This window comes from Siniperca chuatsi, linkage group LG15 (genome assembly GCF_020085105.1).
Source record: "Siniperca chuatsi isolate FFG_IHB_CAS linkage group LG15, ASM2008510v1, whole genome shotgun sequence".
NCBI classification, from domain to species: Eukaryota; Metazoa; Chordata; class Actinopteri; order Centrarchiformes; family Sinipercidae; genus Siniperca; species Siniperca chuatsi.
In genome coordinates, this window is record NC_058056.1 from 14,680,433 (window position 1) to 14,706,650 (window position 26,218).

At 40.4% G+C, this 26,218-nt stretch overlaps 1 protein-coding gene across 1 annotated transcript; it reads left to right on the forward strand.

The window, feature by feature from the left end:
- The first annotated feature begins 16,883 nt into the window (after positions 1-16,883).
- On the forward strand, positions 16,884-19,970 carry LOC122862376 (homeobox protein SIX6). The gene is made up of 2 exons (XM_044167840.1): positions 16,884-18,090; positions 19,213-19,970. Exons 1-2 carry the CDS (start codon positions 17,519-17,521, stop codon positions 19,376-19,378), a joined length of 738 nt encoding a protein of 245 aa, XP_044023775.1. The 5' UTR covers positions 16,884-17,518; the 3' UTR covers positions 19,379-19,970.
- Positions 19,971-26,218: the final 6,248 nt, after the last annotated feature.

Genomic DNA, 26,218 nt, shown 5'->3' on the forward strand with positions numbered 1-26,218 from the left:
TTTCTTTAATCTCTTTGATACCTTTCATTTGAGAGTTGGGATGCTTGGCCTTGCCATCAGCAATATTTTATATATTTTTTCCCAACATCATGCTTCAATCTCTTTGAAGGATGTTTTATGTAAAATATGCTTTTTGTACCCTGGAAAGACATTTAATCAAGAAGATTAACCTTGGTATTTTAGTAGCCAGTGGTCTAGCTTTGTGAGGTTTCATAATGGAAGACAATTAAGCACTACATTCAGTGCTGAGGATCTGCTGTTTTTGGCAGGTTTTTAAAGGACTTGCAGGGGGAAATTTCTTCTTTTTTTTGCTGGGTTTATCATGAAGTATGTTGAATAACCCGACCTATAGCCTGTAAGTTGACTTTTCTGCTACATTTAAGATTTTATAAACCTTGCTTTGTATTAGAAAAAAATAATGGCCAAATAATAGCATATGCGAAATGTTCTCAGCTTTAATAGAACAGAAAGATATATTGTCAAAAAGCATCTGCACTTTAATAAATAGCTTAGCTTAATGCGGACCTTTTTTTAAGAGCTGGAGGGACTTTTATTGGTGTCAAGGCCTGTGGCTTATTAATACATATTTGTTCATTTAGATTGACTCTTATTTAGATTTTTTACCAATAAACTGAACCTCAAATTGTAACTGATTTTGTCCCAGCTTCATGCTCCGCACTCAGCAAAAAAAACTTATAGGGACCCTACTTCGTCCAATAAAATGATCTCAGTCGTTGTCCAGAATACTTCACCTTTTTAAAAAAAAATACTTTAATCAGTACTTGTAGCAGCCATTAGCCTGCTGGAAATGTGGCAGCAGGGGAGCACTGCTCTTGTGAATGTTCATTCATGGTTTTCAGAGCATGGCACACTCGAGTATCCTCACATTGTCCGCAAAGAAAGTGCAGAGAAAATAGTTTTCCTGGGTGGTCCCACTCATTAATACACTCCGCACTTCTTGATTTACGGCTCACAGTTCAACTGCTGCCAATTAACGTGAAAACACGCAAAAAAAGGAAAATACAGAGAGGGGGAGGAGGCCGCTGAGTTTCCTCCACTAAACTGAATAGGATGAACCTGCTCTCCACATCAAGGTAGGACATCGGAAACTATTAAAAACTTACAGAGCGAGGCCCAAAACTTATCCAGCTATGTAGCTAGCATGTAGCTCCTTGACAGTGTAAGCTAATTTATTGCTAATGCTATGACTTTAGCTCAGGTGAGGGCTGCTTGAGCCCCTATAAGTAAACTAAACTGACGTGTTGAATTGTGCTATTCTGTTTTAATGACATGACAACATTTTTAATGTACTGTATAACATATTTATTAGATTTTAATACAGTTGTTTATTGAAAAGAAAAGTACAAAACAGGTGGGCTAGCTTAATTCTTCATTCACTCAACAAAACAACGTAGCCAACAAAAATGTCTTTGCGAGCACTTTACTGTTTTTAAATCAAATTGGCCTTTTAAAAAATATCACGTCCTTCAGCTTCGCTCTATATTTCGTTTCATTTTAATTTTTAAATGAATGTATGTGTGCTGAAACGCCAGTGTGTGTTTCTGTAAAATAAATGTATCCGACAGTAGTTTTTTTAAATTCCTGATCCAAGTGTTAAAATACTCTGAATTATAACTAATATATTCAAATTCAAGGAGGTCATATGTAAATAAAAAACATGTACCATGGCTTTGTTGATTGCATTAGCCAGATATAGCCAAGTTTGTTTTTCTTATTAAGCAATACAACTTGATAGATTTGAGTTACATTCAGTTGCTGATGTCCTTTCAGTTTCATGTGCTGTAGGCTATTTCAAGGTTGTCATAAAGCCTTTTTTTTGTAAATTTTACCATCAAAATAAAACACATACAGCCATTTGATTTTTCACTTTTGTACCGAGTTTCTCTGAAGACAGAAATCCACTGAAATCACTCAAAATTGTTAATTGTTAACTCCACACCAACACCTAGAAGACAATCCCAGACTATAAAGATATTTGCCATATATCAGGCATAATGCAAATTTTTAATCTTATGATGACTTAATGCAAGTCATTTGAGAGTAGAGCTGCAGCAGATTGTTACATTACATTACTTATAGCCTACTACTGACTTAACACATCAGATAATCACATTGTTTTTGTTACTGAGGCTGAAAGTTTATCTGTCTGCACTGGCCGCTGTTTTATATTTTTGTCTTGTGTGTCAGTGTCTGTAAAGTGATTATTTTCTTTTTGTTTGCTTTCATCCCAGTAAAATCAGCAGCTTCCTGTTGAGGTCATGCACTGTTGCAAGGTACCCTGTGACCTTGTCAAAAGTAATCACCGTGGTAACACGCAGCTATAGTTTTCCTCTCATCTTAAGACATAATCTCTTTAATTGGTGTCAAAGTTGGGGTCCTTATGGTGAAAGTCCTGAAAATACCCACACAGACAGACACGCTCACTTGTTGACACTTAAAAAAACACAAATGAAACAAGGCCTCCTCAATGTGATGCTGAAACTTGTTAATCTATGGGGAGGCGGGGTGTGACTTCTTCAAATTGCTTGAGAGAAAAACAGCAAATCCTAATGTTGGAGGAGCAGGAACCAGAGAATGTCTGGCATTTTTACTTGAAAAATTATGAAAATGAATAATCGATCATCAAACTCTCTGCTGATTAATTTTCTGTCAGTCGACAAATTGATTAATCAACTACTCGTTTATAGTGATATGACGATACTGTGAGATGATAGCGATTTGTCAATCAGTATTTTGCTATATTTTCTACAAGGTAGTTATCCTTTTAATATCTCTATGGTGGCCGACAAGGGCAAATGCACTGCAACTTAAGAAAACACATGCAAATAGACAAAACACAAGCAAAATAAGAAAGCATCTTCATTAATTTGACAACACTTGCAGCATTTAGAAAACACGCTGCAAATCCACAAAACAACAATGGAAGTGTTTCCAGAAGACACTAAAAAGATTTTGACTCATTAAGTCAGGTTCATCCATTCATTGTTTTTTTGTTATTTTGTTTTGTACTTTCTCCACTATTGCGCTGTCTGATCTGTAGCATGCACTTACCTCGCAGGAGCACAGAGATTGAAAGAAATTTGTAAAGCATTTTGAAAATGAAAATTAAGGTAAATTTGAAGGAATTTGGAAAAAAAATGTTGGAAAACTACTGTTAATCAGAGACAATAACCAGGTTCATCAGTGATGACAGACGGACTGTCTAATGTATTTCTGGTCTAATAATGCCTATATGATTATCATGGAGGCTACATGCCGGCTGTCAGCACTGGTGGTAGGATAGTAAAGGTTAATATATGTCATGAAGACTAAATCTCCTCACAAATGATTTAAGGTTACTGATAGATTTTCACTTTTTTGCTTTGCAAGATCTTGTGAGCTGCATGCAATGGCCACTTTCAGCACATGTGCAAAGTCAGAAACCCACAACATAAACATAAACAGATGATACACGGACCCGACTTCAATAACAACTATTAGTAAGTCACAAACTGTGGCAACAACAAGCCGTGTTCAGCACTTTGTAGTGTCCTCTGGAAACACTTCCGTTGTCGTCGTGTGAATTTACAAGCGTGTTTTCTAAATGCTGCACGTGTTGTCAAATTAATGAAGATGTTTTCTTAATTTGCTTGTGTTTTGTCTATTTGCATGTTTTCTTAAGTTGCAGTGCATTTGCCCTTGTCGGCCACCATACATTGCGGGTAATGTTGCATATCAATGAGCAGGACTGCTTTATGGTATTATTGGATTTACGGGATTTTTGCATGAATTTGATGAAGTAGTTGATTTGTCGGGTGTTTAATTCACTGGAACAGCCATGTAGTTATTGCATTATACTGAGAGGTGTTTCTAATATTTAGTCTACCTTCATTGATTCAAATGCGTTGGACAAATATTAGAAACACAATACAATTCAACATCTTCACAAACTGCAGCCTCCAAAATGACCATAAAGTTTCACATAATAACATGCATGACGGTAGGATTTAATGCAGGGGTGTTGTATTAGATGAATACGTTTTAGCTCGTACCTAACAAACTGGCAACTGAGTGTTCACTGCTCTTGCAATATACAATTGAATATACATTGATAGATTTTATCCATATCATCCAGTTCAAATATTTGATTTATGTGACGATAATCAGGACAGCAGTGATTAGCAGGGAAATTATGAAAGCATGATGGAGGATGTTCTCAAATTCCATATAATTCTATAAATCCTGTGAGATTCAATAACATGAGCCAAGATCATGACTGACTGCCATTGCACCTGCAGAAAAAGGTGTTGTTTGTTGAGACAGCCATAGTTCACTGTCAGGGTTACATAAGCAGACCTTCTATCCAGAAACCTAAAGAATACACCAGAATATCACTGAGCAGAGGTCAACCCTGTTTCTTCTCACATGTGACCTCTCAGCAGACTCACGCTTTATCACACATTGACTGTGTAAATGGGACCTCGACTTAAACCAATTAAATCACTGAATAGATGTCCATAGGGAGGGTGACAGGAATCCTGAAGGGATTCAAAGACACATCCACTTCTGACTTAAATCATATGTAACATGACAGAAATCACCAAAGAAACATGTTGATCAAAGATAAAATGATCAAAGAAAGGTACTAGTAGACTATTTTTAAGACACAAAATGTACCATAGTGCAACCTTCTTAGTTTTCTCTTTTCCAGGTTTAGACTTTCTCCTTACCTTTGCCACAGGAGAGCAGTGAGGAGAAAAGCTGGGAAAGCCAGATGAATGTGGAAAACACACATTAATGAAACAGGAAATTGGGGTGCACCGGTAGCTCACCTGTTAGAGTGCACAACACCATGTACTAAGGCTGGGTCCTTACGGCCCGTGTTCGATTCCAGCCTGTGGCCCTTTGCTGCATGTCATCACCCCTCTCTCCCCCTTTTCCTGTCTCTCTTCAGCTGTTTCTATCCAATAAAGGCAAAGAAAAAATCAAAATAAAACAGGAAATTTGGGGCTAAAAAGTGCAAATAATACTGGATGTGAATGTGTCTATTGAAACACTCTTTTGGGTGCTAGCCCGATGCTCCCACTAATGGTCTGTTTCACTGAAGTAGCACCAGGAATGCTAACCTTCTCAATGCTTCACAACTGAGGGCAAGCATGGCAGCACTCCCATTTGTGTATGTGTGTGCATCTGTGTGTGCCTCACTGTTATTATCCTTTCCCTCATTCTAGCATACTCTCCCATCCTGTAATGAACAGGGTCTACATATTTATGTTTTTGCCAGAGAACACTTGAAACACAAGAGGGGTTAAAGTAAAGAGTGGGGTAGTCTTTGGACCATTTTCAATATTTCCCCCCTCTGTGCCCCATAGGGCAAGTGAGGGGTTGCTTCTTTACAATAATCAGGTGACCAGAGGAAAATAGTGTGGCCTTAACAAGCCCAAATTAAAAAAGAACATCATTTTCATTATGCAGTCAAACACAATTACAAGCAAATGTTTTCTCTGTGGAGCTGCCCCTGCTTTCAGGGTCTTTGTCCCTCGCTCCTTAGTGTGTGCAGAGAAAGGCCCCGGTGGTCAATGGGCAGCTGAGTGGCGTGTTCAGCGGAGGCCCACATCCTTAGCCCCCAGCGCAGAATGCGTTTTGTTAGAAGAGCAGCCATACATTCTGAGCAGATTTGTTGAATTAGAGAGCGCAGCAGGAGACGGGGAAGTGGGGGGTAAGTGATGGGGAGGACTTGTTGCTAGGTGACTGACATACAACTGCAGCATGCCAGTTTTCAGAGCTTGGCACTCCTTGTCTGTTTTCCCTTTTATTTTGTATTCTTCCTTATCATCCCCACCTCCCCTCCCCTCCCCTCCCTGCTCCACCCTCCCATCAATTCACTTGTCTAGCTTTCCTTGTTGCTGAAGTGTAGATAATAAAATGAAGAGAAAATAGACAAAACAGGGTGAATCATGGAGGATTCTACAGTACACCTCTAGCACCTACTAAGAACCTAGTCATCAGATTTTCAACTGCGTCTAAACTTAAAAACCTTACTGCTGCTAAGTGTTGTGGGAAAAGAAAAATGCTTTTATGGGGAAAGTAAAGGTGGATTCCCTCTTTCTAATGTGCTAGTTAGTATAGAATCTGACATAAAGCATTAGCCTCATGGAGACACTTTGCGCTATCAGCAAAAAAAAAAAAAAAAAGTATTTTCCTGGGGCTGGTAAGTGACACACAAGGACAGGCAGGATTTCTCTGAGCCCCCACCTCCCTGCAGGCATTGCTGCTTGGGAGATTTGCCATTTAAATTCTCACCTCTTTATTTCAGTCAAAATTCAGTCAATAATTAGAGCCAATATTAGAGTTGATTTTTCTGACAGACTCATTGAATTTTCCTGAGCAAACACTTCCTTCAGCTCTCTCCTCATTCGATAAGTGTGTTGTCCATCTCCTGACTACCTGACTTAGCAGTCGGACCACTTACCTCGTCAACCCCGTCACTGCATGTCAAGCATCTCTGTCCCATGCAGCCACACTGACCCTTTCAGAGGACCATCTGCAGACAGATGTTAAGAGTAAGGTGGAAATGGAGGAGAAGAGTTTAAGGTCCAAAGCAGTTTCTTTCAGTTCTGTTTCTGGATTTTAATTTCTCTAACTATTTATATATGCTGTCTAAATGAGGTGTAATATTTTTTTTTTCTGCTCTGTAGTATACTGAATGATTTAAGCTTCATAATACAAAAGATTGATTAAACAACAGTATGTTTTACATTGAGGTTTACATAACAATGGTGTCAGTATTGAGTCACATGCATGATAGGTGTGATGCTTAATGTATTTTCGATTGTCATGTGTAGGTATATGTGTGTAGCACTTCTGTCTTCGAGAGTATCAATAAATAAAAAGAAATGACTGCGGCTGCTGGTGCTGCTGATTGTGGAGAGGCATTACCCGCACACTTCGTTTCTCCGTTTGTCTGAAAATGTATTACACTTTCAGAATTAGACTTTTTTTTTCATCATCTTTGAACGTAGCGTATTCATTCCTTGCCAGCATAGGGTGTAGAGATTCAGGGTCATCAGGTTTTTTGATTTTCCCCCCTCGGTGTCGCATTTATTTGAAGCTCTGTCTGAAGGTCAAAACCAAATACACCCAAACGAAAAAGCCATTGTTGAGCTGTTTCTCCACCTCGTGCCTCCCTATTCCTTTTCACCAAGAAAGCATCTTTCTTTCTTTGTGCTGCCAGAGGCTTATGAGACTATCAGGGCACACCTGTGCCCTGAGGAAAATTCCCCTGCTCTCTCTAAAGCTGTATTATTCAGCACAAGGCCATGACAGTCAGTGTTCCTAAAAGTATTTGGAAGATTGTAAATGTTGATGCTAAAAACTGTCAGGAACTCACCAAGGTACAAGAAGAAGAATAGTACTGTATACAATAGCTTCCTTTATATGTGTTAGGCTGACAAATTGTCTGCAACAAGATATAGGCTTCACATTTGATAGTAAAATAATCCTTCATATAGCTTCCGCTAAAGAGTAGCTTGTGTGTTCCTGAGAAGATGATATATAGTATATTGTTTTTGATATAATAAGTAGACAGTTCCACAGTCAATATACCAGTAATTTATCTGGACGGAAGATTTTTAGTGACTTTTGTCTTTGTTTTGGCTCTCTCTTTTCATGACATCATGACGCAGTTAAATGGTTGATTGTACATGTTTTATTTCCTAAAAAGACAAACATTTTAACATTAAGTGATTACAGTCACAGCCATTCGCTAAATTCAGTTTAATTCAATGTATGATATTCATGAACAAATTAGAAGCGTTATTTTGTTGGCAGTTAAATATAGATATGTAATTAGACCAACATTAAAATTAATCAGCATTACTAGTAACATGTGAAATATTTAATAAAGAAAATATTTAAGCAATTATACTTTCTAGACATATCCATTTATAGATAGATAAATTCACCTAAAGCAGTATAATTTTATATTATAATTTTTAATTCCCTTGACTTTCTAGTCAGGTTATTTTTATTTATTTATTTATTTACAAAAACAAACACATTTCCTTTGACTCCAACAACAGTTACTGTATCAGCTTACACTGTAAAGCATGATTTCAGAGATTTTACATTTATTAACAGGTTGCACAAGTGTGTGTGTGTGTTTCAAATGAAAGCCCATAATGCTGTTTTTAATTGTGAGTTGTGTTTTGTATTTAGCTTTGGTCTGTTTGTGTCTGTCTACGTGTGTGTGTGTGTGTGTGTGTGTGTGTGTGTGTGTGTGTGGCAAAGAAAGCAACAGTAATCGATTTCGCTTAGCTCAAAGCCTACTGTATATGGACTTGTGTGTTTTAGCTGATTGGATTAGCAGCCACAGCTCGTTGGCCAGGCTCCATACGACTTCCACACTAAGATAGCATTAACACTGTCTCAGGTTTTACTGGCTCAGCCTCCCTGCTGCTGTCAGTGCCGATGTGCTGCAGTGTGCCAAAATATTTGGCAAGACTTTATTGAAACTGAATGCTCTCAATCACATTCTTTAACATGAATGTTACTTGACTCGTGCATTCACTTTTTTACATTTACTCCCTTTAATGATTGAATCCAACCGTTTATAGCTGATTTCAATATGGAATTTTTTTCTTGGAACAACAACGGAAAATTAAAGTGTTAATAGCACCAAACTCTGCTTGGGTTGGTTTCAGCAATTAGCGCTGCCATATCGCCATCACCACAGCTGGCCTTTACACAGGCTCACAGCCAGGACTTTTATTGATCATATCATCTTCTTTTCTGTGATATTATTATTTTTGCCTCTTTTGAAAATCCACAGCTGACTTTGGTGTCTTATAGCTTGCTCATTTACATTGACCCGAATCCTCAGCATGTCTGATAAGTAGAATGATTTAATTCTCCCTGGCAGGAGCACCCATAGCACCCCTATGCTTACCCTCCAAACATGCATTTTTAATCAGTATATTAAAATGTCACATAACAGTCTGAGCTCATCACCAGTGCCGCAGGCCATAGCAGATATGGATTCAGCTGTTTAGAACAGTAGACCCCAGCTGCTGGCTAGAGTAATCACTGAATGAAGATGTGTAAAATACCTATACGAGAACCATACCAAGAACGACAATCCAGCTGCAAATAAAATGTAATCTTTGTGTCTTTTTAAAAGGTGTAAGCTGTTACATTTACTGTGCGACAGAAGAGCAGGGACCAGTGAGGAAATAATTTGACTCATCTTCTCAAGGTCTCTGAAGTCTCCACAGGGCCTTGTCCTTGTGGCACAAGACTGCTGATGCCACACAGTGTAAAGAGAGGGCTGCGCACAGATAAATATTTGAGTATGTGTGAGTGGCGAAAGCGAGATGACTCTCAGCCTGTCACTTGTGTTTGGAGTCGTGGCATCAAGCAGGGACCTGCTCAGTGACACCGGGTAACTCAAGCAATGACATGAGCACATACATACACATATACTTTCTCTTTCTGTACTCCATCAGCCTCCCTCACCCCGCTCTGTGTATCACACACACACAGATAGCCTTGTCAGCTAACTCCTGTCAGAGGCATCACCCTCTAGGTACAGTGGTGAGCTGTGTGGACACAGTGATCAGGCAGCTCACCAGCTCTGCCTTCCCCTGCCTCTACCTAGATGACTCCCTTCATCCTAATGAGCTCTGTCAGAATGGCATTTGACATAAGCCATCAATGAAGCACAGCTGACAGACTTTAAGAGTCCAGAAATCCAGTATATCCCTGGCCTCTGCCCCTTGTAGTGGAAACAACCCAAATTCGGAGTTGCTGCTCCATTTGCAATTAAATGGCAGATTATTACATTCAAGTTTTGATCTCTTACAAGGCTAATGGATATCCTTGACATTATCCTTAAATCAGTCAAATATATAATTTCCCCCAAATCTGTAAGCAGTTTTCAGCCTGATGCAGTTGTTTTCAACAAGCTGCTTTAAATAGAACACTGTGTTTGCAGTTAAGGATCATTGGTATTATACCTTCTATTTTAAACTGCATTTAATGGATAAAAATGCATAAGCTCCTTGGTGAAAAAAACAACAACCATAGCCAATGAAAACATCTGAATTTTCAATAGACACTGAATGTAGTTGCGCTGCATTGTACACAGAGGCTCTTCTCGGAGTGAGCCTCTCCGTAGCTCACAGATTGCTGCTCATCTGTGTTTGGCACTAATACAACTCTAGGGCGAAGAAACAATTCTGTTTCATGGAAACAAATTCAAAGGAGTCTTTTTGATCCTTGCAGTATAGGATAGTGTAAGTGCAGTGACGAGTGTACCATTTACTATAAAGTAATTCTGAGCTCAGGGTGAAGTCACTGCGCTATGAGGGGCTCGGTATGACTCATTCCCCCGAGCTAATGTACACAATTCAGGCTTCTGTTTTTATGTTTTTCCCTCTCTGTCAATTTGCCTGAACATGTATGGTCAGTTGTTAGGGGAATACATACAAATAAATACATTAAATTAATCTTGCATGCCATATATGTACAAGAGAGAAGTATTTGTAGCTGAGGTTTTTTCTTTGTACAAGCTTGTTTTCTACTCACACAACACATTAAATCACACACATCCTAAAAAGACATGTGTAAAGGTCAATGTTGAAAAAGCTGCGATAGTGTAGACAAAAGAGCAAAGTCTGTGGCTAGAAGAGACATTTATTGACAGTCATCTGTGCGTGTGTGTGTGTGGTGACTAGGAGGAGGAGAGGCTCTTAGACAATGTGAAGTGGAGGTGAGGCCCAGGCAGCTTGGCTGCGGCGTTGTGACCTGTGCCCTGACTCACGCATCATGTAGCTTCCTGGCGCCAGAGGACCTTCTGACCGTGATGAGTTTTGACTCCTGTCACCTTTGGGTGTCGTCAAGATCCTCTGACATGGACAGGATATTTATTTTTTTTGTTTTGAGAGGGTGCTTTTCTGCAACCTAAAATGCTCTACGGGTGACCACTATCCCCACCAGTGACGAAGAGAGAGGAGAGGAGACATTGAGGAGGCTTTCCAGACAGATAACAAGACACCAGAAAACGGGAAAAAAAAGTTTTGCTGTTGTCACACACAGGCAGAATAATTGGTAAACTATTCATAGAAGCTTGTTCTTTAGAAACCTCCCGTTATGCTGACAATAATGGTGTTACAAACTCAGTCCAAAACTTTCTATGCACTGGTATCATAATAGACGTAAAGATTAGGATCTTTGAGATGTTATGTAGAAACGTCTGTTCTATTGCAAGCCTGATGTATTGTAAAGTGTGTTTTGTTAGTGAATAAAACAGAAAAAGGGTGACAAAGATATGTGTGGGTAGCTGCGGAGGAAGGTCTAAAGACCAAGCATTCAATCCACCCACCTGTTTTGACAGTTTGTCTAGCTACGTCAATACAGTACAGTTGCTGAAAAGGTTTTTTCTTGGTTAAATATCTTCTCATACAGTACTCAGGTTTGACAACTGGACCATTGTGTTGGACATTAAAAAAACTCTGAATTTGGACAGTTTACATTCATTCACCATTGCACTTAATGGTTGTAGTTCAGTGTGACTGAAAACAAGGGAGCAATTGAAAAGAAAAGCACACCCCTGGATGCCAATTTCATGTATGTTTTGTATGTGGAAAATCACTTACTGCTTTCAATTTCAAGCATGCTATATATAATGTGAACAGAGAATTTACTTTTTCATAATTACCACGTTGACAGTGAAATGCTGCCTCACACACACAATCACTATGTTGTGCAAGTGCTATAGTTGATGCATGCATTTGTTCATTTGTAAATTTGCTGATTTGCTCTCGCTCGGCCTCTTACACAAACAAGGTAATATATAGTGGGGCGGTGTGCAACATGCACTCTCCCTAGTTTCATTTGGCCCTTTATCTGGCTAGAAATGGATTGCATTCAAGAGTGGAATGGATGTAATAATTGCATGCACTCTATAACATGCTCTGTAAATGTGTTTTCAACAAAAAAAGGGTAGGTTTCAAGGTATTCCTTATGGCTTTTTGCCAAGGATTCCAGGTTCACTCTCACTGTATTGTTTATTTTGCAACAGCCAAACCTAGTTTCATTTGCGACCTGCAGGGAAGATGAAACAAAGAGATTTTTGGAAACCTTTTGGTATAGAATCTCCCTTTTATACTGCATGAGAATAGCAGGATTCAATGAAGTTACACTATCAGACCGGGATGGTTGATATACCCCGTCGTAATATGTATGAGCACTGCAGAGATTCACTCAACAGAAAATCTCTTTGATCAAGGTGTAATGGTACTCCTTGTGTATGGCCTCACTGTTTACATGATGCACTGTTCTGTAGACTCCTTTCACCGCAGCATTGAGAATGTACCCTCAAGTATAAACATTCAGTGCTGCTGTCAGTCTCAGGTTTGAAAAAGACATAATGGAATTACATATTCTGTACACCATGCTAGTGTGAGTTGGCTTAGTGGACATAAGGTCACAGTAGTATAGTATATGCCCTGTGAAACAATTGCTTGGGGAAGGAGTATGTGTGTCAGGGCCGGGCTGGCCATGTGTGTGTGCGCCCCCACACTGACTACTGCAGTGTATTGGCTCGCCTCTATCCGTGTCAGCAGGGCTGTGTGACTGAACGGCACTGGATTACATACACTGGAGGCCAATGGGTCAGTGGATAAGAAGTCTTCTCTGTTACCACAAATCCACAGATTAAAAGCAGCGTTGAGAGCTAATGCTGCTCCGAGGGCAAATGGTTCTGAAAACACAACTCTCAGAGAGCTTTGGCATAACCCTCCTGTCACTGTGGATCCACGAGGCTACATATGAACGAAGTGACTTCTCTTTAAGTACACTGCATGAGCCTGGCCTTTAAATACATCCGGGTCATCCAGTGGTTACGGCTAGTATTGCTGACATGATATCTTAATTGGAAAGTTAATCCTGTGCTGGGACAGCTGACATCTGAGTTAAAACAGTCTGTCGTGCAGAGAGAAGTCAACAAAACACTGTCAAGTCAAGCAGGCAGCCTGTGAATATACACAGTGATGTTTGCATCCTCCATCTTTGCTAAGCAGAAGTGCCTACCCGCTCCAGGAAACTAAACAGCATACATTAGCTTTGTGTGGCACTGTTTTACATCACTGCCTGCCTCCTCCTGATGCTGTTTAAGTGCTTTAAACAGGCTCAGTGCCTACACAGACAGATCAGAGGATATTTACAGTAACAGAGCATGTTAACACTAAAGTGATATTATGTGTTTCAGATTCAGATTGGCATTTACCAGTGATGTTTAGTGTGAGCACTCTTTGGTGTGCCTGCATGCATGTTTACACACATCTCTATGGGCTTATGAGTATGAAGAGGAGCAGTGATGTAGAGGAGAGCAGATGGAGAGAGAGGTGCTGTAGGTAGTGGTAGGATGACTGTTAGTGACAGGCTCTTGTAGCGTCTCGTCTGCTCCAGTGATCCTAGGGAATCTGGGTCATTTCCAGCCTGTTCACATGTAACTATTCCCCACTCCTTCCCTCCCTCTGCCGAGGGCAAGCTGCGACCCAGCTACATGTTAATGATGATGCAAAGTAAATGTACTGGTCATGTACTGGTCTCTTATTGTAAATTGGGAGGAAACTGCAGCAAGGTGCACCTCACCTCTGTGCTGTATCAATCTCTTCACCTTGTAGTCCTCTCTATGTTGCTTTTTGTCACTGAGCTGCCACCCACCTTCAGAGACAAACTTGTGTCAGGCTTTTTCTCTCGCAATATTCTTCTCAAACTGTTCAGTGCGGTGAAGGATCAGCTACATAAGCTGCTGGTTGTGTCCATGAAGTGCTACTGAGCCTTCAGTATTCCTCACAGTATTACAGTTACTGTTGTAAAGTAGATTTATTAAAATAACGTGTACATAATGATAAACAGGGATCTGATATTACTTAAATTTGAAAGCTAATTAATAATTTTGAGGCTTAAAGTTCATTCTTGACCACTGAAACAGCAGTTGACAAAACACTCTCACAAAGGTCCATTTATCAGCTGTTCTGGAGCTTTCAGTCATATCACAGGATCTTCAGCAACAGATAGAGTAAGCCAGGGGTAAGGAATTGGAGATTTCCATTTCTTTTTCTATTTTACTTAATATACTTAATATTTTGCTTTTAAAGTATTAAATTAAGAAACATTATGCTCCTGTCTAACATCTGCAGAGGGTTGATGAAATAACAGGAAAACCTGACAATGTAGACCTAAATGCAATTCTGTGCAACAACCCTACAACAAAGTCTGGTATTTTTCTAAATGTTATAATGGTCTGATTTTTGTTTCGACTCTGCCAGAGAAATTACATTCCTAGTAATTTTTCGGGTCACAGTTTGAGTTGTGCTGGATTATATTGTCAGGTGTTCCTGTTATTTTGTCCACCCTCTGTACCTCACCACTCTGGTTTTGAATCTTGTTCACCTGTTCTCCAGACTCAGCATTCAGGGATTTTAGTAGGAAGATGTGGTAACAACGATATGTAGCCTACACCAAAATAAATGACGGAGTCTTAATTAAAATTAAAAGAGATAACATCCATTTAAAAATCAACAGGTCTAATATAGAGACCTACAACAGCATCAAAATATGTTTTGTCTGACAGAGGAGTGGCTGCAGTGGGGTCCATGAAACAAATAGACAAAAGAAGAAAAAAATAGACGTGTTTGAATGAGATCCACTGTGTTGCTGTGCTGAATGTGCGGAGATATTGGTGTCAGGAGGCCTACTATCTCCAGACACAGTGACATAGGCCTGGGCTCATTGGGATACAGCAGAGCTTATATCACTTCGGCTGAGTCTGAGTATATTTAAGAGGACATATATATAATTTCATATGGTAAAATGATAGGGGCATTAAATGTAGAAGAAATATGAGGAAGGCTACCACCAGGCATGCGAACAATTTAAATAATAATAATAAATAAAAATGACATTTGTTTTCCATAAGCTTAATATGAGTAGAACATAGTCACCTGTTTATTAGCGCAATGATACTAAAACACGATGATTCACTATGAGAGAAAAATCCAGAGCTTCTTTTTTTCCTTCTATAAATGTTTTAACAGTGCTATAAGATAGACGTGTTGCTTTCAGAGCACAGTCTACAATTGTTATTTCCAGCCCTCCGTTTAAGAGATCCAAAACTCGCCTATGTTTTATTGATGCGCGCTTCCTAGAAAAAGAATTGCAGTCCTTGTAAATTTAGGTTGGGACGGGCAGCCTGCAGAGATGAAATATTTACAGGAAGCTGAATATTTCAGACCAGCACCTTGTCAGTCGTCCTCGCAATTTACTTCCACTGCTGCAACTGATGGAGTACTTATCCTTTATTTACCAATATTTACCGGTTGGTGTCGGCTATTAATCTGGGTGAATGAATGGAAACCCGATGGACAGAATCGTCTTAATCTGCTCATAGTGGCCACTCTATCTGTTAAAAATTGGCAATTTCATTAAGATGATGGGGCCGATTTGTTTGTCATATCACGACTATTTCTAACAAATAAATAGACCCCACCAACAATAAGAGATTATATGCAAATACATGATTATTAAAATAAATAAAAAATAAACTGTAATGGTGATGCGGTTTCCAGTAAACCAGCAAGAGAATGAACAGCTTCCTGTGCAGAAGGCATTTCATAACCCCACATCAAGAGTCTATAATTCATGCAAAAAGAGCCCGAAGGGGATTCAGCTCGAGTGTGTGCGTGCGTGCGTGCTCGTGAAAGGGAGAGAGAGAGAGAGAGAGAGAGAGTGTGTGTGTGTGTGTGTGTATGTGTGGGGAGAAGGAGGGGGTGTCTGAAAATAATATCAGGCTTTTCCGTCAGAATGAACTTTACTACTGTATCCAGCCATGAAATAATCTGACCCGACACTTCAAACCATCTGCGCTATCTATCCGCCCTCTTATTTACTAAATCAGCCTGTGCACAAAACGGAGTGTGTCTGATACTAAAGCCGAGTAGCCTGGCAGGGCCATGATAATCCTATATACACAAATACAACGTTTCTCTCCTGCTATGTTTTACAGCCATCACAGCATGGAAGCAGCCTTCCTGCGCTGATGCTGTCGGCACTAATGCAACCATGGGCTACTGTAGGCAGATATAAGCTGCTGTATGAGCTCCAGTTTGCAGGGATCACCAGCACACACACACACACACACACACACACACACACACACACACACACAACTGCCAATATAACAGCAATCAATTAGCCTGTGTTTTCAAAAAGAGCATTTATCCATGCCCCACATAAAAGAGCATGCATCATCATAACTTAGGCTCTGATATAATTTATTATGGTTAATAAATTATCACTTTTGTGAGGTTGAAAAATGCTGGAAGCCTCGACTAACTCTGTTCAAGGTTACGAAACTGAGTTGGCTGCAAATTCACAGTCCTGTTGAAATAAAGGCCACATTGGCCCTTTTTTATTTCTACAATTGCATTGATATAAACTTATACGGATATAGCCTATACGAGTATTACATAACGAACTATAATCTTATTTTAAAAATGAATTGGCATGCATTCAGATTTTATAGAAACCTCTAGCCATGTGGGCTTATGATATAGGAACATTATAGGAGTATTATAGGCCTAGCGAGACAGTAGATTAAAAAGACAGCCTATCATAAGTGAGGTCACTAAAAAAAACAATTTAGTAGGCCATAATATTGTCTAAAACGTACTAATTTTATCTACTGATTTTTACCTCAGGGCAGGACATGGTAGCCTCTAGTCAGCAGGGATGTGTCATTTTGCTGTGTAAAGCCCGTTTCAAGAGCTCTAAAAGGAGACTGAGCTGAGCGTGTTTTCCTGCTTTGGCACTTCACTATATAGACTGAAGAGTCTTTCTTTAACACCGCCCGCCGCACAAAGGCAGAGGGTGTTTGGAAAGCACGGCGGGACAGCTAAACGATTGAAGACGCGAAGCAAAAAGGTCAAAATGTTTATATTATTTTTGAAAAGGGAGGTGCTGAGATCTCCTTTCCGCCTGATTGGCCGAACTTGACAGTGATTGACGTGCATCCATGGCAACCGTGCAGCCAATCTGCCAAGTCCAATAGGAAATCATCGGAGGGGGCTTAACTGTCTTTTTCTCCCCCCTTAAAAAATACATCTCGGCTCCGGCTTTAATTCTTTCGTACTTTCAATCCCAGCCTACCTTGAAAAATACATCTCGGCTCCGGCTTTAATTTTCTCGCACCTTCAGCCCTTTGCCTACCAAGTTTGCCAAGCCCGAGGATGCGGTAGCCGGTCCCCGAGCAGCATCGTTCCTCCTCGGCGGCGTTTGGCGTTTGCGTTTTTCACTGCTGCTCACACGATTGGTTCGGTAACTTTGGGATTGCCTTGTTTTTTGGGTGCCTTGGACTGCCTCGGCGCACGGAAAGAAGAAGCGGAGGACTCGACGCGGAGGAGTAAGAGAGAGAGAGGAGAAAGGAGGGGGAGAGGGAAACACAGGAGAAGCCTCCATGTTTCAGCTGCCCATCTTGAATTTCAGCCCCCAGCAGGTCGCCGGGGTCTGCGAGACTCTGGAGGAGAGCGGGGACATCGAGCGCCTCGGCCGCTTCCTCTGGTCGCTGCCCGTCGCGCCAGCGGCCTGCGAGGTCCTCAACAAAAACGAGTCGGTGCTGAGGGCCCGGGCCGTCGTCGCCTTCCACACCGGTAATTTCCGTGAACTTTACCACATCCTGGAGAACCACAAGTTCACCAAAGAGTCGCACACGAAGCTGCAGGCGCTGTGGCTCGAAGCGCACTACCAGGAGGCTGAGAAGCTGCGGGGACGCCCGCTGGGGCCGGTGGACAAATACAGGGTGCGGAAGAAGTTCCCCCTACCTAGAACCATATGGGATGGAGAGCAGAAAACCCACTGCTTCAAGGAGAGAACCCGGCACTTGTTAAGAGAATGGTATTTGCAGGATCCCTACCCGAACCCCAGTAAAAAGAGGGAGCTTGCACAGGCTACAGGACTTACACCCACACAAGTAGGAAACTGGTTCAAAAATCGCAGACAAAGAGACAGAGCAGCGGCTGCGAAGAACAGGTGAGCTACGTGCATCTCTTGGAGGGTTTCTGCAACAGAAAACTAATCACTTGGACATAGTAGAAAAGAAAAACACCCTGCATCCTGACTCCATGTCGGCTATGCATCATGTGATTTAATAGTCAGTCGGTTTAATATAGCAAAACAGGCCGTAACCCACGCTGGTTGGAGCCATTCAGTTCTGACATAATTTCTCTGGATATTAGATTCAGAATCATCCTGTAATCCTAAAATCAGGGGGATTTTTCGTTTGTAATAAATGCTGCCCGCAGTGTCTATAATTATTGTTGAAATGCAGAAAATGGCTAGCCAGTAGTGGTGACAATAAGTAAATACAATCATTTCTAGTAATTTTGGATTATTGGAGGAACAAAATGATTTCACTTTTAGTGAATAACATTAACAACATTTAGGCTAACATGAGGAATAAGCTACATTTACATGTTATTTTATTCTTATTTCAATAGATTATATGGTGTAAATTCCATTTACAATTGTAGCTGATCTGTTGAAAGGCCTATTACAGTGTGGGTCGAGGTCACACTGCTGTGTTGGTCATGTTTAATACAGAATCATTTTCCAGTAGGTACTTAAAGTGAGTGGGTATAAGCGTAGTGAGATGTTCGTGAAAATGACTCAACATTTGTAATTATCCTATTGGTACAGCCTATTATATTGTAAATAACCGATCTAGCTGTGGTACTTGTGCAGTAAAATCTACCATAACAGTGCTATTTCTTTTTATAAGCCTAACGGATATTTCCAACCATGCACACCGCAAAAATGCCACGCAACTGACGTATTGTCTTTTTTATAAAAGTGAAAGTGGAAAAAATAATCAAGCTAATGGACTGAGATAGTGCCATTTGTTTCACTCCTGTTTGTTTCGGGATTTTTTTTTAGGCACTCAAAAAAAAAAAAAAACACAGCAGAAAAATACAAATGAAATGTTCAAGAACATCATCAGAAGAAGCTGTTTTGCAACTTGATCATTTTCTCGTCCATTTTTTTCAAGTTGTTTTCAAAACAAATCTAATTTTGCATATACTGGAAAGAATAAACACCCTGCTCCGTGGACGTTTCTATGTCATGTTGTGCCGTCTCTCCGTGTCTTCTGCCCAGGCTCCAGCAGCAGGTCCTGTCCGGCGGCTCGGTTCGCTCCCTGGCGGACGAGGACGGCACCGTGGACCGCCTGGGGAACTCGTCCAGTCCGGAGGCCAGTCTGTCCAGCAAAGCAGCCGCCTCGGCCATCTCCATCACCTCCAGCGACAGTGAATGTGACATCTGACGGGCAGATCGAGGGTGTTGATGAATAAAAAGGGGGATACGACTGAAAGACAATCTAATAAAACAAGTCATAGTGCCTGCGTTGAGTTAAAACACACACACACAAACTGATATTTGCCGGGTGCCAAAACATGAGGGGATCTGTGATCCGCGGCGGACTGCCCGTCCTTATCCTTTTAGGTCTACATTTTTTTGTTTGCGTTTTACCCACGTGTGGATAACTGAACTTAATACGGAAGAAACATATTTGACGGACTAATAAATCAACGCCCCGAGATGAAAAGTAAAAAAGAAGAAACATAAAAAAAGGGATGAAGGCAATCCGAGCGCCTAACCTGCTGTTCTCTGTGGGTATTTCATGTTGAAAAAGAACTGTGATATTTTTACTTTACTTTCAAAGTTTTATAAATAATGTTTATTTGCCTATTTAAAACGATCTGCTCTGTCTCTTCGAATTTCATATTCATTTGCTTGGTGTTTTTAATACTTACCTTGTGCACGGGTGAACCTGTTGAGCATGCGCGCTTTAGTGAAAATGTGTTTCAGTAAAAAGAAAAGTAAAGATAACTTAATAAAATAATTGTTGATCAAGAGACTAAAGTTTAGTCCTATTTTTGTTTTTTGGCCTGCGCTGTGGAAAAACAAAAAGACAAAGTGATTAATTGTAAAATATTACAATATAAATATTCTTATCGCTGTTTTCATGAAGAGAAAACTTTTTGTCAATATAACGCCTTAGTGCCATGTTGCCTGACACGTTTTAGAGCGAGGCCTAGTTGGCCAACATGCTTTGCGTCCTGTAATGCAGGGTGACAGCGCGAGGTCACAGAGAGGCCGACTCACTAACCCGGATGATATGCGAGAGAGATCATGGAGATCAAAACACAGCAGATTGTGGAAATAGGCTTTATTCTGCCCGTGGAGGAGGACAGACAGTGTGGAAACGGGCTTCTTAAATCTTGCAAGTGTCCATTTTCCCAAGAGGCGTTAATTTTAGTAAACAGGCCGGGCGTGGTGCAAATGGATTCCTTAAATTAACATAAAAAGGGCTACAACCCCACTTAAGACTTATTTATTATGGCTGAAACAATATAATATTTGGTGTGGCGTTAATGCAAACATATAGGCTAGTATCATCTTAAAAGAACAAATTATATCTGTTTGGACGACTTTTGTAATTTTAATTGACTACAGGCTTGTTTATGTGCTCGATTTAAATCTAGCATGTCGTACAATATTTTTCCTGTAGTGGTATAAAGCTAATATTCTTTGTGGTAGGCTATTTTTTTTAAAATTAATATTGTTTTGTTTTCGTTTTGTTTTTTGCTGTAATATATCTGCAGCATCCTCCCAAACTTTATACCTGGGATTCATAGTCCCTTCCATGTTGAAAACAATTTCAGTAAAATATACTTACCAAATATTTCTGCTGGACTATGAATAGACTTTACATCAGAGCAAATTGCCTGCAGAGAAGTCTTAATGTGATGAGAAACAGGATAAGTGAGCAAAGCAGACCAAACCCGAAGTTAAAACTGAGCTTTTCCAACTGATGGGACAGACACCTGGTTCCGTCCAATTTGCAATTAATTAGTCTACAGTAACTTCTGAAACAGACAAAAGCCTTTCAGCTTGAACAACACAGAAGCTAAGTCTGTATGGAGAGAGACAGAGAGAGGAAACAAGTGAAGGGAAATAAATGGGGTTGGGGGGGTCTTCTTTTTTTGCTGCTCCTCTTTCAAACCACGGGGACAAAATGGCTGAATATTTCCGTTTCTATTGAAAATAAGGACGACAGGGGGACTAGATGGAAAAGTCTTTCTCGCAGTCAATAAGGTTGTCAAACTGGTCAGCGGTAATCAGTGCTAATGATGGGTCTGGGGTCCCCGCTCGGACAAAAGGGGCCCCGCCGCTGTTTTGTAAAGGGAAGCGACCGCGGGTCCCTCTCCAAAGAAAAGACTCCTGTGAGGGTAGTCTGGGGCACGGAAATCACAACTTTTCCACTGTGTGTGTGTGTGCGCGTGTGTGCGCGCGCTACAGTGTGAGCTCATGGCTTGGCCTATTAAAAGGATTTAATCACCAGTTTATTGTTTTCTAACGTGTAGTAACCTTCGCATATAGGCGCAGCACATATGCTTCAGTCATTTCATAAATGATTAAATACAGTGCCGGGCTGCTGTAAATGTAATAGGATGCCATTTCTTTTCTCTTCTGGTGTCCAGAAGTTCACCAGGTTTCAGCTCCAGAGTATTTTGACAAGTTAAGGGTTGTCAGATAACTTGCGGTTAACTTGCGTGAGTAGAGGCTCTTTCAGCTTTGTTTGTGATGTGTGTTGAAGGGCAGTCTGCAGCCTTGACTGTACGTCTCTATTGTTATTGAATCTGTCAGCGTGGTTCAGTGTGCAGACACTGAGTATAGTTTGTCAGTATAAATGTGGTTATCTGGGTGTCTGTCTGCTTCTATATATATACACATATATGCTATTTTTGATAAAGCCTCAAACTGTTTAATACTTTATTTGATCACAAAATTTATCAGAATCAGAAATACTTTATTGATCCCCGAGGGGAAACTCTTTCGTTACAGCTGCTCACTATCACGTCAATGCACACTTGAGAATAGAAGGAATAGAAGTACTAAGCAAATCAAAATATAATACGCTATAATACAGGTAAGATAAATTCAGTACAAATGTGGATATAAAGTATAAAAGCTAAAATAAGTGTAAAGTACAAAAGTGGATTTACAGGTTGATAAGTATAGTACGGTATAATACAACGTAATAATATAAGTAATAAGTAACAGTGCAATAATGAGTACTGTCAAGTTATGTGTAGCTGATTAACCAGATTATGAGACGGTGGATATTGCACAGCTGTAATATAAGTATTAATAAAAATCAATAAACAGGGAATAATAAACTGAAAACAGAATATATTGCACAGGAGTATTAAACAGAGAATATTGCACAATATTTGAAGTATTGCAGTGATGTTAATGATCCAATGTCCAGTTTAGTGACTTAGGGTCAATAGACTAACACTTAGAGGGAGGAGTGAAAGAGTTTGATGGTCACAGGCAGGAATGACTTCCTGTGGCGCTCTGTGGTGCATTTTGGTGGGATGAGTCTTCCGCTGAAGGTTCTCCTTTGTTTGACCAACACGTCATGGAGTGGGTGGGAGACACTGTCCAAGATGGCATGTAGTTTGGCCAGCATCCTCCTCTCTGACACCACCGACAGAGAGTCCAGCTCCACCCCCACAATGTCACTGGCCTTATGGATCAGTTTGTTGAGTCTGTTAGCGTCCGCTACCCTCAGCCTGCTGCCCCAGCATGCAACAGCATACAGGATAGCACTGGCCACCACAGAGTCATAAAACATCCTCAGCATTGTCCGGCAGATGTTGAAGGACTTCAGCCTCCTCAGAAAATAGAGGCGGCTCTGGCCCTTCCTGTACAGAGCTTGAGTGTTCTTAGCCCAGTCCAGTTTATTGTCCATGTGTACTCCCAGGTCCTTGCAGTCCTCAACAATGTCCACGCTGACCCCCTGGATGGAAACCGGGGTCACTGGTGCCTTGGCCCTTATACCATATGCACGCATTATTACTCCATTAAATCATGCAGGAACAATTATTTAAAAAGAAATCTCAAATAAGATTGAACTAAAAAACACATTAAAGCATATAAAGTAAATGCATAGAGGACCCTGAGCTGGTAGCCTACATGATTAAAGTGCTTATATTCTCTTAGCAGTCCTACAAAGTGTCTGACTGTCTGAGTCCAAGATTTGTATTTCTAAGGCAAGAAGTTTACAGTGCAGACTGTCTCACCAGAAAGGAGGGATTTAAAAATGTAACAGTATATTATATACAATATCCTACAGGGAGGAACAGAAAGAAGGGAGAAGCTGTAGAAACGGCCTTGTCCAACTGTCTCCTCTCTTAAGTTGCTGTACCAAACTGTGAGGGTGAAGGTGAGGACACAACCGTTGAGTCAAAGCGAATCGTTGCGTCTTTAGGCGCAGAAAACGAACCGTGGTCAGGCTTTTCCTCCAGCTTTAATATGTGAGAGAAAGTGGAGTCAAGCAACTTTGAAGCGTCCACCACGTTTGGCTGATGTTCATAACCCTTTATCCTGCTCTGTAGCCTACTTTCTCGTCACCATGCTTTATCCGTCATGCCAATGATACATTGCGGATTTATTCATTTAAATAGGGCCTAAGGGCCTCTTACCTGTAGAACCTGCTACCTTGAACACCTGCTTTCTGTCTGCCAGGGCGTCTAAAATCAAATATGGCATAGTAATAGGTTCACTTGACATATGCCGAACAACTTCTAACGAACAATCGTTTTAAAAATGATGGACAAAATCATTGTCGGATTAAAACGTGTCCAGCTTCATGCTCTCATATGGTTGGCCGTGCGAAGTCAAAGCGGCAGGTCTGTCTGTAATCGTGTTGGTTGACTTCCATTGTGCACAGTGATATAATAATAGACAACTGCAAACATGCAGAGAGTTTGCCAGAGAAACCAGTTAAAAATACAGCTGGGCTCAGTGTTTTAATGTCAGACACCTAATCTGGACCTGCTGCATCCACGCAGTCCGGTCAGCCCAGTGTCAAAAACGTTGTCACTGAACGTAATCCGGGGGCTTTGCAGATTGTTCGAACAATCTACAGTAACATTTATTTGGTTAATCTGGGAGTAGAGGGTCGTCATCCAGAGGGATGTATTTGTTTTTATACTCTGGGATGCTCTGCAGATCCCTCCAGTGGCGGAATGTAAGTAATTAATCACTGAAGTACTTATACAAGAGTATTTTCATTTTATGCTACTTTATACTTCTACTTCACAACATTTCGGAGGCAAATATTGTACTTTTTTACTCCACTACACTTATGACAGCTTTAGTCACTGTTACTTTGCAGATTCAGATGATTAATTAATTAAATCATATGTTTTAGCATTGAGGTTATAGTTAGTCTTGGTGTTGTACTGGACTGCATTATATACAGAGAGGTGTTTCTAATATTTTGCCCCCCTCATGTATGTAAATAGGGAGGACAAAAAATGAGAAACACCTCTCAGTATAACGCAGTCCAACACAACAGCTCCTTTAACTATGACCTCAATAACAAACATACAATTGAATTTACACATTTACGCCAAATCTGAACATTATGAGCGTAGTCAAGATAGATGATATGGCAGAGCAGTTGTATTGGACTGCGGTAGATTGTACAGGTGTGCCTAATAAAGTGGCCACTGACTGTACTATCAACTAATAAATCATGATGTATTATTATAGATTAAACTACTACCTATATAAAGTAGTTAAAATGAGCCCTAACGTTACCAGCTGCAACATTAGTAATGCTTACACACTAATGCATTAATAATTATATTTCAATAATATATATGATTCTGAAAGGGCCCATTTTGCATAATTGCTTTCATTTTGCTAATGCTTCTGTACTTTCAAGTAAAATGCAGAACTAAGTAGTATTTCTACATAGTATTTGCTACTTTTACTTAAGTAGTAAAAGGTGTGAGTTCTTCTTCCACCACTGGATCCTTCTCCACTGCCCCTGAGCTTTCTTTGGTTGTCCTTTTAGTGTCCTCGCAATTCACCCAAATTCATCTGGCAGCCATATTAAGTTCACTGTCTGGGTTTTGAAACATTTTTTGTTTTGCATGAAGAAAATAAAGCAATGCTGTTGCATAGTAACAGCAATACAATAGAGAATAATAAAGATAACACTGTAGCATGCAGACACTGATACTGTCACGCCGCCACATTTCCCCACTCCACACGCCTCCTGAAGTGGTCGAGGTCACTCAGCAGGGGAAACTTGTCCTTTTCAGTAGGGCTTTTGTTCTCCGCCCTCTTCGTTTTTCAACCAAAGCGCTCTCCATCCTATTCGCTCTCCAACAACTTTTATTTTTTTTAAACCCCCATTGCTTGTTGTTTATAAGGTTAAACCAGAAAAAAAACTCGCCATAAAAACTAACTTGTTCCGAGGACCAAAGAAATCAACAGCTCATTGTGCAAAAGCCATGAATTTATATGAAAATATTAATTTCCAGTGTTCCTAATCTTGGGAATATAGCTATTTCCAGGCTTGTCTGTGTGTGTGTGTGTGTGTGTGTGTGTGTGTGTGTGTGTGTGTGTGTGTGCGCGCTTCGTCACATGGTATTGTAACCTGGTTTTTCTCCCCAGAGAGGTTTTCTTTGCAAAGAATAGGCTACTTCATCTTCTGAAGGCTTCACAGCATCGCCATCATGATGAACTGAAAAATGGAAACTGCGTGCTAGTGACGCCCCCTGGTGGCCGAGATTTCTTACATGGATCTGCACGAGGGATGTTTGAAGATTGCCAAACACGTGTGTAGCTTTCCTAACACTTCCAATCCAGGACAAACTAACATGAAGTTAGATATTAGATGCAGGATATATCCATCCAAGCAGGCAGTTTACTGACAAAACACTAAGAATAATGCAGATTCATTGGTCTTCCTCATTGTTTCAGCATTTCAGGATTTTCGGAGCATTAGGTTTTAGAAATACTCAGGAAATTAGTGCAAACCCCCCCCCCCACACACACACATTATATCTGTTTATATATTTAGCCCAGCTGTTCAGTTATACTTTCATGGTCTAAATGCTGTTTCACAGTATTCTCCTCACTGTTCTGTCCCTTCATTTTATTTAATTCTAACTTGATAACTATGCAGTTAATAATTATTTTAACCTCACATTTCAAGATATTGACTCTAAAGAATATCAGAATCAGTCTCGGTTAAAATTTAAATTCAGTCAGTCTTATCCCATAAAAGTTACAT